Below are 17,797 nucleotides of genomic sequence, written 5' to 3'. Positions count from 1 at the left end.
AAGACATACCTTATTTACAAAATTGATAAAAATAGTTTGCACTTTTTTTTTGCATAATGATCTTCCGCAGAATATTTAATAATTTATGGCAAAAATATTGTGCCATAGTCATTTCTGTAACTTCTATTATAGACCGAGTAGTCTGTAGAGCTAAGTAACGACACCATCTTTGTTTTCGTTGTTAGTTGCGTCTCTATCTTACATCGAGTAAGTATAGAAGCATATTTTTTTGGTCGGGAGCATCGAGCAAAAAGACAAAAGAGGGAATATAAAGGTAGTGGGGGCAAAAATATTGTTAGACAGGAAGTGCCATCTTGAGAGGCCAAATTAAACAAGGAAAGAGAGTCTTTCCTTGTTTAAGAAATCAAATTTAGTTGGGTTATGTTATTATTTGTCCCAACTGTCACATGAAATCTTATTTATATTGAAGTTTTTTAACAATTGTTTCACATTTTAGACTGTTATCGTTAATATTTAATTAAAATTTTCTCGTCTAAGACACATTCTAAACACTATTTTATAGCTACTGTTAATAAGTGTCGGAAAATTTAAATTTGGCGCATTCGCATTTCCGGATATGTCCGCCATCAGAGGCCACTTTTTTGGTCTCCTTTTCATAACGATTAGATTCCCTCTTTTGTCTTTTTGCTCGATGGTCGGGAGACAGCGAGTAGGAAGTTTCAGTGCGCTAGAGAGAGACAGATCGAACAACCGTAACAGACGTCGCCATTATTCGTTGCTGGCATGCTGTCTATGTTAATATATGTCTATGATTTTTTATCACTTAAAGATACTATTGCTACTTCAACCTGAGAGTTATTTTGAAATATTCGCCTTATCGTGTTAAAGGTTTTAGAGGTATATAATTGAGGCGGTGGCTAGAATAAAGGCCTATAGCCCTATGGACCCTTCTTCCGGAGAACACTTCTTTATGTTGTTCTCTACCAAGGTCAGTCTACCAATTTTTTTTACGATATTACGGTTTTTTACGTTGGTCCAACACTTTTTTTAGTGAAGTGTTGGCACAGCCGAGAAAGATTTGTGCCTCTAAATCAACTCTGTTTTGGTGAATTTCTGACAATGTGATTGAGGTTATGTTATATTTTAAACTGTAAGTTTAAGTGTATTTTAAAGCAATGGTTATTCGTAAAGTTATTTTAGATAACGCGGTGTCAAAAGGTGCCAAAAAGAAAATTCTTCAGAAAGACTGGACTGGAGAAACTGTACAGAGTAAGGTATTTTCTGTTGTCCGTAAGTGTTATGTAGAAAAATGTTTTGCAAAACTAACTTCGCAAAATTAAAAGCGTTTATTTGACTCTTTTTATGATGCTGGTTCAAAAAAAGAACAAGTCACTCTTCTAGCAGGTTGTATGGCATTAAAGGAGCCTCCAGAAAGATATAGAAAAATATAAAATCCCAAAATTAGCAGACAGTATCACTGAAAATACAAGCTCAAAACTTCTGGTTGTGATGTGCCCGTGTGCCGTTCCTTTTTTGGTAACTTATATCAAGTAGGAATGACGTGTAAGAATATTACAGAAAAAAATTGTTGAGAAAACTCCACTTGACGAAAAACGTGAAAAACATGAAAATAAAGAAAAATTTCAGATGTTTATTCTATGGCTTTAGAATATCTAAAATCTATTCCACATAAACCAAGTCATTACACACCTCGAAAAACAAACAGATTGTACTTCGACGACCCAGACCTAACGATTAAGAATTTTTGGGCAGTTTCAAAAGTTGTTTAAAGACACTACTGGGAATAATCTTACGATGAAATACAAGGCCTATTTCAAGTTTTTCAGAGAAACTAATTTTACGTTCAAAACACCGAAGACTGACACATGTGATTATTGTCGTATATATAAAATCAAACTTGAAAAGAATCGGAATGATGAATGCCGTGTTGATTAAAATCTCCATAAAAAGAGACTCGAGGCATATTCCAAGCTAAAAAATGATTACGCACAAAATCTAGAGTTGCCAAAGCTCAGCATAACAAAACAGTTCTATAAAAGACTTTTATGGATGTATGTATTCAATATACACGTCTATAATGATGGATCATCATATATGTATATTCCTTCATATAATCTCAATGTAAAAAGGGAGCAAGTAGTGTTGCTTCATTCATCTTTGACTATTCACAATAAATTAGTAGATTATCCAAATACCAAGCATATTATTCTTCTATCAGATGCAGCTGGAGGCCAAAATAAAAATCAGAATCATCAAAATCAGTTTTATTCCTGAATATCAAAACTATTGTTACTTAAAAATATGAGTCATATTAAAAACCTGTAAACATGTTGTTTATTCACTAATATGTTGTATTCTACGAGACCCTTCGATCAGCTGGCAGAAATCTACCTGAAACGGAAGCTTCCAGAAACCGGTCGAACGATCACCCGGATTTACTTTGTAGTATAATCAGAGGGATTCGCCTGAATTCTCGACCAGTTGTATTTTCATATATAATAACGGAGCTTTCATTGAAGGAGAACAGTCAACAAAGAAGCTCGCGCTCGCGTTTAAATTGTAACGTCCGATAGATAAATTATGTAATTATTAGTCAAATAAATTGTTGTACAGTGGTTTAATAACTTGATATAAATTATCGTGTTTTAGTAAATTAAAATAAGAACAATAAATTAGAATTAATAAAAACATTACACTATACAGAGTCGAAGTGACACATATTCATCCTGTTCGTGGACACTCCTTTAGTCAGTGAGACAGAAATTTTGGGGTAATAAGACAGGTCTTAAAAAGAGTTCAAGATGTCGAGGAACCCAAAGTCTACCTAGAAAAAATCGTACAGTGCAGACAAACTCCTTCCCCTTTCTGCTTCAAACATGACTCCTCTATAATATATGACTGGGTTGCAGCATTTCTTCCTTATTTTTTGAAGAAGTCTGTGAGATTGTGAGTTTAAAATACAACAGTATCGCGTGCTGAAATATAAACCTTGTGGGACATTGGCTGCTTCTAAAAGCTACTTTGTAATGTATACCCCTTTTAGATATGAAAAAACTTTGGCACTTGACCTTACTCTTACACCTTTGCCTCGGGTTTCTATTAATCAGTCTAAAATAAAAGACGTGAGAGACTTGTTTCAGTACTTTAGAGAAGAAAATAGAAACTTCTACAAACTTTTATTTCAAGACAGCACACCGGCTGAAAAGGACAATGAGAGTAATGCTGATGACTCAGATGGTGAGGAAATTTAGCATACAATTATATTAAATATAATGTAGTGCAAACAAAATAAAAGTTTTCTTGTTGTACAAAGACCTTGATTATTATTTTAAACCTTTGTATACTACAATATATAACTGGAGCATACTATACAACAGTAAAAAGTTATAGGCCTTTCTTCTGCAGAAGACATTTTAATCTGCTAAATGTGTTCTCCAGAAGAAGGGGTTATGTAAACTTGTTTTAATACTTTTCATTTGAAAAGAAAAAAGAGACATTTTATTTTGAATGCTTGTTTCTCAAAATACACTTTTAGCAGATAGGCTCTTCTTCTAGCTACCGCCTCAATTTAAGTTGGAAGCACTGTTTGTCGTGGCAGACACTTTTACAACTCTCGGCTGTTTTATATTCAGTATTGTAGGCCATTTCATCATAAACGGATAGCGACTAGAACAACGTTTGCAAATTGTAACGATTTACTTCGAAAAACATGGTTTTGTTTGTAAAATGTATCGCGAACGAAAATCGATTAACGATGAAACGTTTCTGCATCAAGATTACTCGAAGTGATAACACGCATCCTTCGAGAAATCATCCTGAAGAAGCTACTGCTTCTGTAGGGCGTAGTATGGAAAGACGCGAATGATACATCATCTATGGCGCGCAACATTTGGATCCACTTTATGGAATATTTTGTCGAAATATCTTGGATAAAAAGTTGCAAAGTCTGAGTCTGTACTGTAGATTTCTACAGTACAGATTCTAAAGAGTCGTGTTTTGATATTCAAGATACACAGCTCTCCTACTGACTTACTTAAACCGCAAAGGATATATTGCACTATTTTTTGTTAGTTGATTATTAGTTTACGAAGATCAATTGTTATATTTAAATACCTGATTTATTGTTGACTGCCTCTCTGTTTAAAAAAGCAACAAAGTCCAAAAATGTGTCCTTTAATTATTAGAGAACGGTATTTTTTTGTAGTGGACATTTTCTATCGAAATGAATGTTGCATGTCACTTACCACAACCCTCAATCGTATTTCGTTCATAGTTATCTGACTATAATTTAGTTTCGTGCCTAAAATGCCTCCTCAGCGGCCTCACAACCGTAGGAGGAGGAGGATTACAGTCTGATTCGTCATCTCCACTATCTACATCTCCGTCACTACTATTAGTGGAAGGAATCGGCTGAATAGGTCTTCCCACTCTCTGCCTTCTGTAATATTTGAATTCTCGGGGTAATGTGTAGGAACGTGGCAAAGAGACTTGGCTTTCCAAATCCGAAGAAGTGTGGGGGACGGGAACTTCTACTATTTCCGGTTCGGGAATTGTACATTCGCAGTAGAGGTATCTAGGAGCCAGAAGAAGTTCGGGGGTTCTGCTTCTGGGTGCTCTTGGAGGCGGTCTACGGGTTATGATCTGAAAGTAAAAAGTCGAATTCGTAATTTGATTATTTTAAGATTTGATGACATTAATATTTCTGTAACTTAAAATCATATATTTACTTTAGAGTTTCTATAGTATCTAACAAATCAGTTTATTGTAAGAGTTTTATAGAATAGGAGGTGAAAAATGTGTAAGATAACTTCATATATTATTTATTAAAGATACAAGTCTTGAAAATACAGAGAGAGGGAGAGAAAGGGCATATTACAAAGACTTCGAAAGATCACAAATATTAATGCTGTCAGTGTCATTTTTAAGTTGTAAACAACTTTTTTGCTGATGATTTTGCAAATATTTGACACCAGATCTGATCGAGCCTATGAACTATTAAAAGACCTTTTTTTCTTTTATTTTTTGATATTTTTTGTTTTTTCTACTTCCCTAAACGACCTTGCTCATTATTTACAATGAGTGAGCAACGATGCCTTCAAAACACAAAGTTTATCAGTGTCCCAGTAGTTCGATTGACTCACTGTTACGTTACAACATGGGAGAATGAAGTTTTATCATATAAGAGGAAATTTTCTATACTATACATAGGATTTACATATATATAAATGATAATACTTACCCCATAATTCGCCAAATTATTCAGTGATGACAAACTAAAAAGCTGAGGTTCAACGTGGCGTTTGGCCCTTGGTATCGGTTGTCTATCGTCGAATTCTGCTCCTTCTGGACCAACTAATTTACCCTGCTTTATTTCCTCTTCGATTATTTTGAGTTCCGCTAACTGTTTCTGTTTTTTCTCTTGAAGTTTTTGGTGGATGTTTACTCGGGAACCTACACTGCTGCCTGCAAAATATAAAAGATGAAAGTTATTATTTAACACAAAATATTGTAGTGGAAAGTAGAAACAATTTTAGTTTCTTTTTTGGAAAATACACAATTTTAAGACATTGGCACCCAACTAGGTAAAAAGGTTTTACCTATGATTATCTGGTGATTCGTAAAACAATGTTTAGACATTTTTGGGAAAAAAAGTATATATGGATTGTGTTATGCAAAAAAAGTCAACCCACACAAGTCTGATTTTGAGATAAATAGCTTTAAAGTTTATAATCTGTTGCAAATCACATGTTTTATTATAGTATATCTGTGATATACCATTATATACCAATTATTTCTGTGTAAAAAATAAAATGTTGGATAAATCCTTTTTGCTTTTTAGGTTATACAAGAAAGAAAATTTCTTTAAACAGAGTAACCCACATACTAATAGAGTTGTTCAGAAGCACAATGGCCTAAGTATAAAATTGATGTTTTGAGATATCAGCAACTAAAAAATTGAGCTAAAAATGAAACCATTTTTAAGGTTTTTTTTTATTAACCATTATTATTCTATTCACACTCACAAACATTCCTGGAACCTTACACATTATATGAGTCGAATGAGTAAAAGATTAACAAAAAAATCTTTTCTTATACAAAAAAAAAGTCAATTGGGCTACTATGTCGAATATTAAGCTTGTACGAAAAACATAAAGCCTTAACTTAGGTCACCTATACATCTGTTTCCGATCCAATATCATTATCTATTGCCTCCACGTTTGTCTTCAAGTTTGTGTAGAATTCATGATAGACCAGCGGAATGCAAGAAAGAAAACTCTGAAGTGGTTCTTCCAGCAGGATAGTGGGTCTTCTAGCAGGATAGTGGATATCCAGGTGGAAGCCTTCTCTTTTTATCTGAAAGATATCTGCTCTTTTTTTGAGACGTCAACACAATTAAATAATACACTCTCGTTATTAGAATATTTAAAATAAATTTTGAAGGGCTCTTCTGCTTTGAACATTAGCCACTGTATTTTAAGCCATTCTACTTTTATATCTTGCTCCCCTTTTTTCCGGTTTGTAAGAAACTTCTCTAGTTTCGTAATCGTCTGGCAAAAAAATGTCTTTAAAATATCGTTTTTGTTTTTCGATCACTCCAAAGTCTCTGTCAGAGAGGGGCCAGAAACTAGAAACTTGTGATGTTTGACTGTGGGATTGAGAGTATTGGAGACAGTCATGTATGTACAAATAGATGCTAGTTTATTATTTAATATAAATGCAAGAAAGACTCACTCTTTAAAACTTTGATTTCAAGAGTCTTGAGCCAATTTACTTTCTCTTTCTCTGAGTCAACTTTCCTGTCTGTGATACATTCCAATAGTTTGTCAATTGAAACCATTTCTCCTCTTTCTGTTTTGTTAACAACAAATTTGTTTTTTCTCCTACATTCTTTCATAACATTAACGTAGTTTACATCTGTGTATAAGCGCTGTTGGATCTTTAAAGAGCACTCAATATCCCCAAATTCTAAATCATTGGACAGAAAGGTATGTCCTGGCAGTAAGTATCATCAAGTAGTAGAATCGACAGATGTGCATCATTAAAAGTACTAGATTACTACAAACAGGATCACAGCTCTTAGGTTCCTCTCCCAGCTTCATGTTCACTTTAAAGTACAATAAATAAAATGTTGACTTACCTTTTTATCATTAGGAAGGTTTTACCACTTTCCATCTGGTTTAGGATCTTTTTAATATATCAAGTTTAATCTTATTAAAAACTAATAACCAAGTAGATAACGAAGATTCTCTAATCTACTGTTTAACTGTTATGGCACCAATGCTACAGGATTGAGTGTTTATTACAAAATAAACTTACAATAGCTGACTGTGCATTAAGTGGTTTTTAGCTTGAAGTGATGATTAAATGTTTTATAATATATCATGTGATTAGGATAACTCAATTTTTAATGGTTTGTGGTTTAAATGCTTTATACATAACACCATCCATATGATTGAACAGTTTGTTAGAACTATATACAGTATACTCCCTCTATAACGAACACGGTTATTACGAGGTTTCGCTTATAACGAGATACATTAGATGTCCCGTGAAATTTCTATTGAACTATAACCGTCTATATCGAGGCAAATTTGGTTATAACGAGAGAAAATAAGATCAAAAAACGTGTTTTTTACGTTTTTGGTCCGGTCGTGGCCATAAATAAATACCTTTTCAAACAGCCCCTCAATAAACTTAACTGCAGCCCGCAATAAACTTCTTTACAATGAATAAATACAACTGTTTCACATCTTTAGAAAATATGATAGAATGATACTGGACCATTTAAAGCAGTTAAAAATGACAGAGTTCTTAAAATTGCAGAAGCAATAGTTTATGTTATCCTTGAAAATACGCTTTATACATTATGTAGTTGGAAAAGAATATAAGTACAGATTTTTTGTTTTAACGTTTATCATTGATAATAAAAGTAAACAACTCTTTTATGTTTTAATATATTTCATTGACAATAAAAGTAAATAACTTTTTTTCAAAAACGCCATTCAAACAATATTTATTAGCATCTTATATTGCTCCGAATGGCTTCACTATAGGAAGTTAATGGTTTAGAAAACTACAGATTCATATGTATGCACAGTATTATTATTGTCTGATATAACGAGATCGGCTTATAACGAGGTAATTCTGTCATTTCAGTTCTCGTTATAGAGGGAGCCTACTGTATATATCTATAACAAAATGGAGAATTAAGTACATACCTTCATTTTCACTTGAAGATGGTAAGGGTCGTCTCCAGAATGGAACAGTGACTGGACCTAAGCCGGCGGCGGTACAAAAGTAGTTGGTTTCTTCTTTTTTCGATACAGAGCAGATGCAGAGGGACTACTAAAACGGCAATTGAACACACCAGGTGGATGGGACGGTTTCTCCATGAGACGTTTCACATGGAAAAACTTGTAGTAAACAAGCATAAATATTATGCCTGCGGCAAATAAGGATACCTGAAAAGCATTATTATTATAAACTACATTAAAATATAACTGTGGATATTACAAATGTATTTTAATCCGCAATACCAAATTATATCAAGTGATCAAGAGAACAACTGTATTTTAAAGTAGCTTATGGATTTTACGTTTAAATAACGTTGGTTGACAGTGTAGCCATTTTCCATATCATAAATGTTAGTGCGCAATATGCACGTGCAAACCTATTATATATAAAATTTTATTATAATATATGAGGAAAATAAAAATACCATACATAAAGGGATTATCGAAAAAACTTAAAATGATAGGAAATAAATTAAACATATCAACAACATTAAAAAAAAACAAACATTGAGATCTATTTTATTTAAAACTAAACCTAACAATGAACAAGAAAGAACAAAGAATTGTATTTATAAAATACCTTATGAATGCAAACATTTTTTAGGTATGTTCTGGTTACCATATTAAAAGAGGAAATTAATAAAAAGAAAATACAACTATTAGTAAGTCAATAACATATCAATGATACAACATTTACTTATGTTTTAAAATAACGTTCACTGTTGGTCTTATTGCAATTCCCCCTGAAGTTACCATACCATATATTTTCTGATCTTTAGCTGTGATGTTTTGGCTGCTTTTCAATTTTTTTACCTTTTTAAAATACATTTGTTGTTAATTACACTTGTTCTCCTTTGATTTTTGTTTGATATTGGCTTTAATTTTCTTGCTAAAGATTTTTACAATAATGTTTCTGTTTGGTTCCATTTTTTAGTTTAAGACTAGATGTTTTCTTTCCTTATACTGTTGTTATTTATAAATTACCACACCTTGGTGTATTTTGTTCCTTTTAGATATGTTTGTACTTCGTTACAATTGCTATGGAATGTTTCTTGTTTGTTTCATTAATTTATTTTTTATTGATTTATTTAAATCCGACACCCTGTTAGGGTAAAAGGAAGGGGAGAAAGAAAGAAAGATTTATTTAAAATAAACCCAAACTAAAAAATAAGCAATTCATAAACTCCCTATTTGATATTTTGTCAATTAGGCCAAAATAAATTAGTTCGCCAATTTTTGTAATAGCAAATCAAGGCAATTTATTTATTAAACAACTAGTATAAGGAGTAAAATGATTAATATTATTAAACTTACTGTTAAAATCGGCACCAATTCCCAATGTGGAGGTCGTACATGCCACACAGCTGCAACCCAAGCACCTACCAACATACAATTTTCGAGTAACATAACTACATAAAATATCCCCATTGTTCTTCGGTGTGGCTTATCTTGAAGATTTATATAAGCCAAAATATAAATAGCTGCTATAAGGGCACACACTCCCAGTTTACTTCCTCTCTGTCCGTGGAATGGACTTCTAGGCGAGAGTAACCACAGGAACATGCATGCCCAGTGGAGGGCTAGTACTAAAAATACCCAAGAATTGTAACTAGCTGCATAGGCTGATAGAGCTAAGGCACGTGCTGTTACAGTGCCTCCTCTCCATAAAAGTTGAGAAACTACGCCCAGCCATGTAAGTACTAAGCGATCAATACTTTGTATGTGTTTGCTGAATGAAGCTAGTGCCCAACATATTGAAAACAGGGAGAGAGCTGAGGATACTTTTATTAGATCTGTTTGGGGACCACCTTCCACTCCTAAAAATAGAAATATCACAATATTTGTTTTATGCAGTTAATTAATTGAAAATTAGATTTGTTTTTTTTTGTAGTAAAAACTCTTGCAAACTTCTTTTTCTATAGTTGTCTTGGCAATATTTGAATGTACATAAAATAGAGCAACCATGAATTGCTTGTTATGAACTATCTATATTATATATAGTAGAACCTCATTAAGTTAAAGACGAAGTGAAACACAAAATACTTTAAAGAGTTTTTAATTTTTCAAGGGTTTATGTTAAAGAGTTGTGGTAAAGGGAGTTAATATTTATGTAGTTTAAAAAAAAACTGAAAAAAGAATCAGTTTGAATAACTGTTAAAATAAGCTGTGGCCAAACATTAAAATTTTAAAAATGTAATAAATTAAATAAAAAAATAATACAGTTTTCATGATTACTAAAGATTTCCAACATTTCTTAGCATGTATTTTCTCTTTTTAATTATCATTTAAATATGAATATAAAAGAATTTATACAAAGTTGACCAAACAATCCTTCATAATTACTATACTATAACTAGACATAATATAGTTAAGTCACTTACCAGGTAACAATGTAAGTTGTAGAAGCAACATTGGTGCAGCTTGTAAGAACCCATGCACTATTCTTAAAATACACAAGTCTCTGACTTCACGCTTAACACTAGCTAACTGAACAGGTACAAGGAGTCGAGCATATCGCCATAAAACACCCAGTTGCAAAATATGAAATATTATCACAATCCATTTCTGCCAACTGGTACTTGTTTTGCATTGTAGATACCAGTGCATTGATAGAACTTGGGAGACAACTGTACTTATGATTATGGCTGCCAAGCATTGAGAAAAGAGCACTATTAAGCCCTTTTCATAGAGAGCATATACAACCAGGATATCAAATACCAGATCACAGAAATATGCTGCAAGGGACACTACATTGAAGAGCAAGTCGCATAGTGGCAAGAATTCTGCCATGTCTCTAAATACATCACCTCATGCTAAAATGAAAAGTATTATTAATGTGGTGCTTATTAATTTGCAGAAAAACAAATTAAGCTGTAATTGTAAATTGCTGTAAGTGTATTAAATACATACATCTCAGAAATTTCCAATATTCATCATTGATAAAATAATTAAGGTGCAAAAATCAACCCCTATTTACATTTACTTACTTGCCCTCCAGTATTTTTCTGGGCTACTTTCCACATTCCTAACCTCCTTTCATCTTAAAATCCCTTTAAAAAATGTTTAAAGTTCTGTACAAAGATACCGAACAATTTTGGAACATATTGCAATAAAACAAAATTGTATTTTCCATATAAACTTATAGAAACAATTTAAAACTTCCAGTTTAACAAATTACTTGTTGAATGTTGTGGCGCAAACAGTGTTACCAATGGCTGGGCATGGAAAGATGCACCTCCCTGTCAAAAATTATGCGATTTTGTCCAAAATTATGCGCTGTGTTGTAAAACGTGTGAAGCAATCAACAAACATCAAACAAACCTTATTTTTATGTCCTTACTGTCATCTGTCACGTCCTGTCAGTTGTCATTGTAATAGTGATTGAAAATCATGATTGAAAATGGATTGAAAGCGTGTCACAGTCACAAAACAAATAAACAAAATGGTAAATGATGGTAAACAAAATAAACAAGAAACTGAAAAGAAAATAAGTAGGATTGAGGTTTAATTTTTATTTGTTGATTTAAGAGTATGTTAACTGTCATATAAAAGCTTGGCTAGGTTAGAGTGCCTTAAAATGCGAAATGCCCAAAAAAAGTGTGTGATACTGGTACACCCTTGCCCTTGATGGTTATGTTATAACTTAAAAACAAGAATATGGCGCATCTAGACTGGATTAATTTTAATAGGTGAGTACATAATTATATATATTTTTATCCTATTTAACTACAATTCATTTGATTGTGGAACCTGTTCACTTTTTAATGCTTATATGGTACTAAGAATAAGAACTATTCCATCATCATAGGCATATGAAAATATGCTCTTAAAGTGGCAACTGGGAACTGCAAGGTTCTAGTAAAATATCTATGGAAACTGAATACAATAAAAATTATAATTATGACTCTTTCCTACATATTTGTAATACTTTTTTTATAATTATGTAGTTTAACTTTTTTTTATTTTATTTCAGAATACCTTATGTACTGTGTCCTGTGTCATGAGCAATTGATGAACCTGTCTAGTTCCTCCATGGTATTTTTCTATGTTTCCTAGAGACAACTTATTGTGGAAGGAGTTTACTTATGTGCTTTTGAGGATAACAATGATACTCCTGTTATTCATATCAGCAAAGAAAATGTACCTTTGCAATTGAAAACTGTTGCATATACCTCAGATCGGTAAAATGTGAATACAAAAAGAACATGTTCAACTAATTTGTCTTCCTCAGAAACTGAAGACATAAAAGTTTGCAAATTATTTGCCAAGTTATTTTCTTTACTTAAAATATTATCAGGAAAATAGGATATTTTGAAAAATATACATCATTTGTAATATTTTAGCTTTAATAATCAGTTATGAATGGTACTTACAAGTAAACAACAGATTAAATATCTTAAACTAATGTAAATTATTCTATTAAAACAAAAACATAGGTATACTTAAAGTAGAAACATACTATATTAAAATACAAGCTACTGATTGTCTTTCCATGTATTATGGCCTAGCATTTTTTTGGATGGTATGAATTTTAAGCAACCGCCATTCTTTTCAACTCCTGCTTTGGTTGCCAAAATAGCCTTTGCTGTTGAAGAGTTTAATAAATTCCGTTTGTCACTTTTTATGTTAAACAAATCACTAAATATACGTTCTACACTAGCATTAGAGAATGGCAAAACAAAAAGTAGCTGTAGCGTTTTTTTTAAATTCGGAAATAAAAAAGCATTAGCATCATTTTTTAAATTAAATATTTGAGACCAATATTGCTCACAGTCATCTGAATTTAAATTTAATTTTTCAAAGTCTAATAAAGCGTGTCTTCTCCATTCATTATCTAACTCCTGAATATTAACATATTCTTTTAAAATAGGGAATTGATTAGTTACACATTGTAATGATTTTATTTCAAAGCTTTGTGCAATTTTGGGATCCAATATTGAAATTATTTTATAGATAGGGTCGTTAAAGGTGAATCGATTTTTAATATTACTAACTAACTCTATATAGAATTCTAAAATACATTTAAAAAAACTATCAAATTCTTTTTGGTTCAAATTTGGCTTTTTTTTTAATTCTTTCAAGCTTTCTGTTGCAGCAACTCCTATATAAATATCATGTAAACTAACAAAATTTGTAGGGTTTTCATGGTTAAGTCTAAATATGTCGTTGGTTCTTTTTATTACAGACATCTTTATAAAATTAGAACACAGCGTTCTCAACAGAGTTTCAGTTTGTGGCTGAACCTTACAAAGAAGTGGTTTTTCTGACTGAAAGAGTAAATTGAAATCTGTCATTAGTCCTAAAGAATATGACATAAACTCTAGATACACCGGTGTGAACAAATTTGACATGGTTTCCAACATTGTTTCTGTTGTAATTGACGGGTCTTCAAATACATACTCTGTCAAATATGCTCTAAGTGGCTCATATTGCTCAAGTACTCTATCGACACATTCTTTAATAGATAACCATCTTGTTATGGCTGGAGAGAGTATCTTGTGAATTTTCACTTGAAAAAAATTTTGGAACTCTATAAATTTGTGTCTCCTCAAAGCACTCCTATTAAAATGACTGCCTATGTTCCGTAGCAGATCTTCCACATGCCTAGGTAATTTTAAACAGGCTTTTGATGTAGCTAAATGTGCCATATGACATGAGCATCTAATGCATACTATGTGTGGAAATTCTTCTTTTAACTTGGAAAATACAGAGTTAAACTCTCCAACCATAACATTGGTGGTATCTGATGAAAACCCTACAAAATTAGTCAGTGGAATATTCTTTGAAGTTAAACAGTTCTTTAGAATACCATATAAATCACTAGCTGTTGATCCATGAGCCTCGACAAGATCAAAAAATTGTGTTTTGGTTGAATTATTTTCATAAATTATAGTAGTGAATGCACATTGCTTTTTTACTGAAATATCAGTAGTTTCATCCATAACCAAAGAAAAAAAACATCCTGGCTCCCTTAATTTAATATATAGTTCTTCAAGAAAATTATACCCCAAGTTATTGCAAATAATTGACTTAGCTTTGGTTCGTTTTAAGTGTAATTGTTTAGCAATTTTCGAGTCATAACATATATTTTGAATTAAAGGAGTTAGGGTGTCTACTAATAAAAATGGCAGGTTATTGCTTGCCAACAAGGCACATAACTTTAACTCTGCCGTTTTTACAGCTACATCATCAGCATTTGGTTTATACAATTCAGTGAGTTTAGTATTGCTCGCCACTTTTGTCCAATTTAATTTATGCCTTTCACTTATTGAATGTTTTAGTAATACACTTTTATGAGCTACAATATCACAATCACATACCTTGCAATAGGCGTACTCATTACCCTCAGATGATGGTTGTTTTATTGATTTTTCTAACCAATTCTTAAACTGTGGTACACTTTTCCAAGAGCTGTTAAAAGTCTTCTTTTTTTCACTCTTTGATGCTTTCTCTATTTTTATTTTCTTTTTTGCTGGTGTAGGATCATTCTAAAAATATAATCATAATTTAGATGGTGTAAATCAATAAAATATTAGTCAAAGTCAAATACAAATGTATTTCACTACTGTAGTAGTTTTAAATCTTTCTCATATTATACCTAATTTCTGTAATTATATCTGATATTTGTAGTTTATAGTTTAATTTAATTATATTATCTATATAATTTTAATAAATAAATACGATATGAAGTCTGTGTTTTTATGTAATTTTTATAAAATTATCAATTGCTTCAATACATTACCATAGTATCGCCATTGTCACTCATAATATGAGAATGTGTGGGAGCAGGATAAATAGGGGAGCCTTCAACTTGATGACTGCAACCTGGCTTTTCTACATCAAGTGGTACTGGGGAATCTTTCTGCTTATTTGTCTCTGTTTCCTGATGTTTACTCTAAAAAACAATTTGCTTTATTAAAACACAAAATTTAATTTTAAGAAGCTTAAAAGATCTATACAAAATCTACTGAACTTTTACCTCTCATTCACAGCAGGTATATGTTGGTAATTTTGATTTTTGAAGAAGCATAAAGATATTGTAAACTATATGGTACTTAAAAAAACCAATAAGTACCATTAATTATTGTATAGGAAATGATTTTTTGATGTGAACAAAAAATAATTATTTTAAACTATTGAACATGCATCCTAGAAGGTACAAATTTAGTTATGGTTAATGCTTATGTGATTTCTCTATTATATATATATATATATATATATATATATATATATATATATATATATATATATATATATAATGATTGTAACTTTTAACTATTTTTTATATTTACCTTAAAACTGAAAAGCCACTTATCCATTTTCTATATATTTTTTAGTTTCTTTGCACAAACACAACACACAAAGTAACAGTTGAAGAAGTACACTTGAATAATTAATTTTTTTTTTCAATTTGTGCCTTATATTTATATATGTAATTTAATGTGAAATCCCTGTAAATACAAATGTGAAGTACCTACCTACTCAAATATATGTGAAACCTTTCCTTCAATGTGTATTGATTGGGTATTGTCAGATAGGGGGATTTTTCTGGTGAGAAATATTTGCTTGGGGAATAACAGGGCACTTTATAGTTAGATTCTTACTACAAAGAATGAAAAATGATTTTAATGTAAATGTTATTTATATTATACAAATGACCTTTTCCTTTTCAGTACCTTTCAATAATTGCTCCCTCCAAATAATGGTGAAATTTTTAAAACAAATTTATTTTTTGGTTTTGAGATATTTAATATGTCTTGGCAGACCTCACCCGCCTACTCCTGTTACTATGGGAAATTGAGATTCATATACTTGTTATGCAGTTTTTTTCGGTTTCTTACAAATTATTACATATATAGAAATTATTACATTTTATGATCTGACAAAGTAAGGAATAGAGATTCCTATAATTTTGTTAGATACACTTCTAGATGTTAACCTATGGTATTATTCTATGGCCTCATGAATGTTGCTGCTGTCAATTCGTTCGAATTATAAAAAAAACAATTCAGAAGAATTTAAACATTGCTGAAAAATATTTGAAAGATTTAGGAATATGACAAAATAAAATATGAGGAAAGCTTTGAACCCTCATTTAGCTTGAGTTGTACAACAACCAGCATTACACTTATCAAATACCCCTATACCAGGCCCATTAGAAATGACCACCAATAAAAAAAAGAAATTGCAAATACTAAAAAAGATAGAAAACGCGATATTTTTGCACATTTTGTCTGTCCTGGTTGTGTATGGAGAACATTGTAGCATGTTGCTCTGAATGCACAGAGAACAATTTGGAGTAAAATTCAAAGTTGTATTTTGAGCAGAGAATTTTTCTGTTTATTGTTATAACCAAATTTGTGTAGGTTAATATTTGTATTTTAATAAAACATCTGTAGGAATTTTGGAAAACATTTGTTTACCAAGTGCTAATAAAAGTTAAACAAAGCAGAAAATTAAAGGTTTTAGATTAATTCCTATATTTTTTGAAAAATAAAACAACAAAAATAGAATAACATAAGGTCCTTAAGTAATAGACACGTAAACCGACAAAATACTTAAAAACATTATGTGAATGTTATCTGAAATTTGTAAGTCATTTAAATTTTGGTCCTGATGGACTCCACAGGTGACTTTTTCAGACCACCCGTCCACTCCCGGGTTAACCCTAAACCACTCTTAATGAAGGTGACTCAGGTGGCCGAAAATCAATTTTTACATGTTGTAAATTTATTTTCGATATAATGCCGCCATAGAATGGAAATTTTCTTCCATAAAGTAATTTTTATTTGCTAAAGTTAATGCTGTATAACTATAAAATGTCAGGTCAGTACAAACATCTTTTTTTAAAGGAAAAAAGAAGACGCGGACTCTTCTTATAAACGTTGTAAGCTGTGGCTTGGCCTTGGCTTTTTCTTTTGCTTAGCTGGATTATGCGAAATTGTGCGATTTTATGAAGGATGCGAAAATTATGCGCTGGGAATTAAATTATGCGCAAATCGCATAATTATGCGCCGATTGGCAACACTGGGCGCAAACAGTAACTTTGTCAACCACCTGTCACTACTTTGGAATGTGCTAAAGCAAGGCTTAATGTTATAGTGACCGCAAAACGTAACAAAAGCTAAATAATAAATTTTAAATAATGTATAGAGATTTCTCATATCTGTTCACTATTATATAGATATTTTATAGACAATTAAACTAATTTCGTAAGTAAATTACAGGGATTTTTGATTGTCTCATTTAATATTCCTTATTTAAAAAATTACTTTTTATGAATTTGACATTTGACATATAGTAAAGAATAATAAATTCTAAATAAAAGTAAAAACTATCTGGAATATCTTATTAAACTAATTGATATATGCTCTGCTATAAAGTGCTTTTATCAAATTGTAGTATTAATGAGCTTTTTACCAATATTAAGGTTTTAAAATATGCATAAGGGTAGTTCTACATCGTATCGAAATAACAATTATATGTCATTAAAAGTTCGCTTTACCATTGGTTCTTTTAAA

The 17,797-nt window shown here is 31.5% G+C and overlaps 2 protein-coding genes across 2 annotated transcripts; both read right to left on the bottom strand.

Annotated features, from left to right (window-relative positions):
* Nucleotides 1-653: 653 nt before the first annotated feature.
* On the bottom strand, nucleotides 654-11,493 carry LOC140434180 (XK-related protein 7-like). The gene is given in 7 exon segments (XM_072522248.1): nucleotides 654-4,623; nucleotides 5,222-5,445; nucleotides 8,202-8,264; nucleotides 8,267-8,444; nucleotides 9,591-10,093; nucleotides 10,658-11,089; nucleotides 11,264-11,493. Coding segments are annotated over 6 exon segments (1,737 nt in total). The 5' UTR covers nucleotides 11,067-11,089; nucleotides 11,264-11,493; the 3' UTR covers nucleotides 654-4,263.
* Nucleotides 11,494-12,751: 1,258 nt separating this feature from the next.
* On the bottom strand, nucleotides 12,752-15,696 carry LOC140434179 (uncharacterized). The gene is made up of 3 exons (XM_072522247.1): nucleotides 15,569-15,696; nucleotides 15,019-15,171; nucleotides 12,752-14,764 (listed from the first exon to the last, which is right to left on the bottom strand). The coding sequence occupies exons 1-3, from the start codon at nucleotides 15,593-15,595 to the stop codon at nucleotides 12,752-12,754; spliced, it is 2,193 nt and encodes a 730-aa protein (XP_072378348.1). The 5' UTR covers nucleotides 15,596-15,696.
* Nucleotides 15,697-17,797: the final 2,101 nt, after the last annotated feature.

The sequence above is a fragment of the Diabrotica undecimpunctata genome, chromosome 2, assembly GCF_040954645.1.
Source record: "Diabrotica undecimpunctata isolate CICGRU chromosome 2, icDiaUnde3, whole genome shotgun sequence".
NCBI classification, from domain to species: domain Eukaryota; kingdom Metazoa; phylum Arthropoda; class Insecta; order Coleoptera; family Chrysomelidae; genus Diabrotica; species Diabrotica undecimpunctata.
Note: the sequence above shows the minus strand (reverse complement) of the source record. Positions and strands in the feature narration are given on the sequence as shown.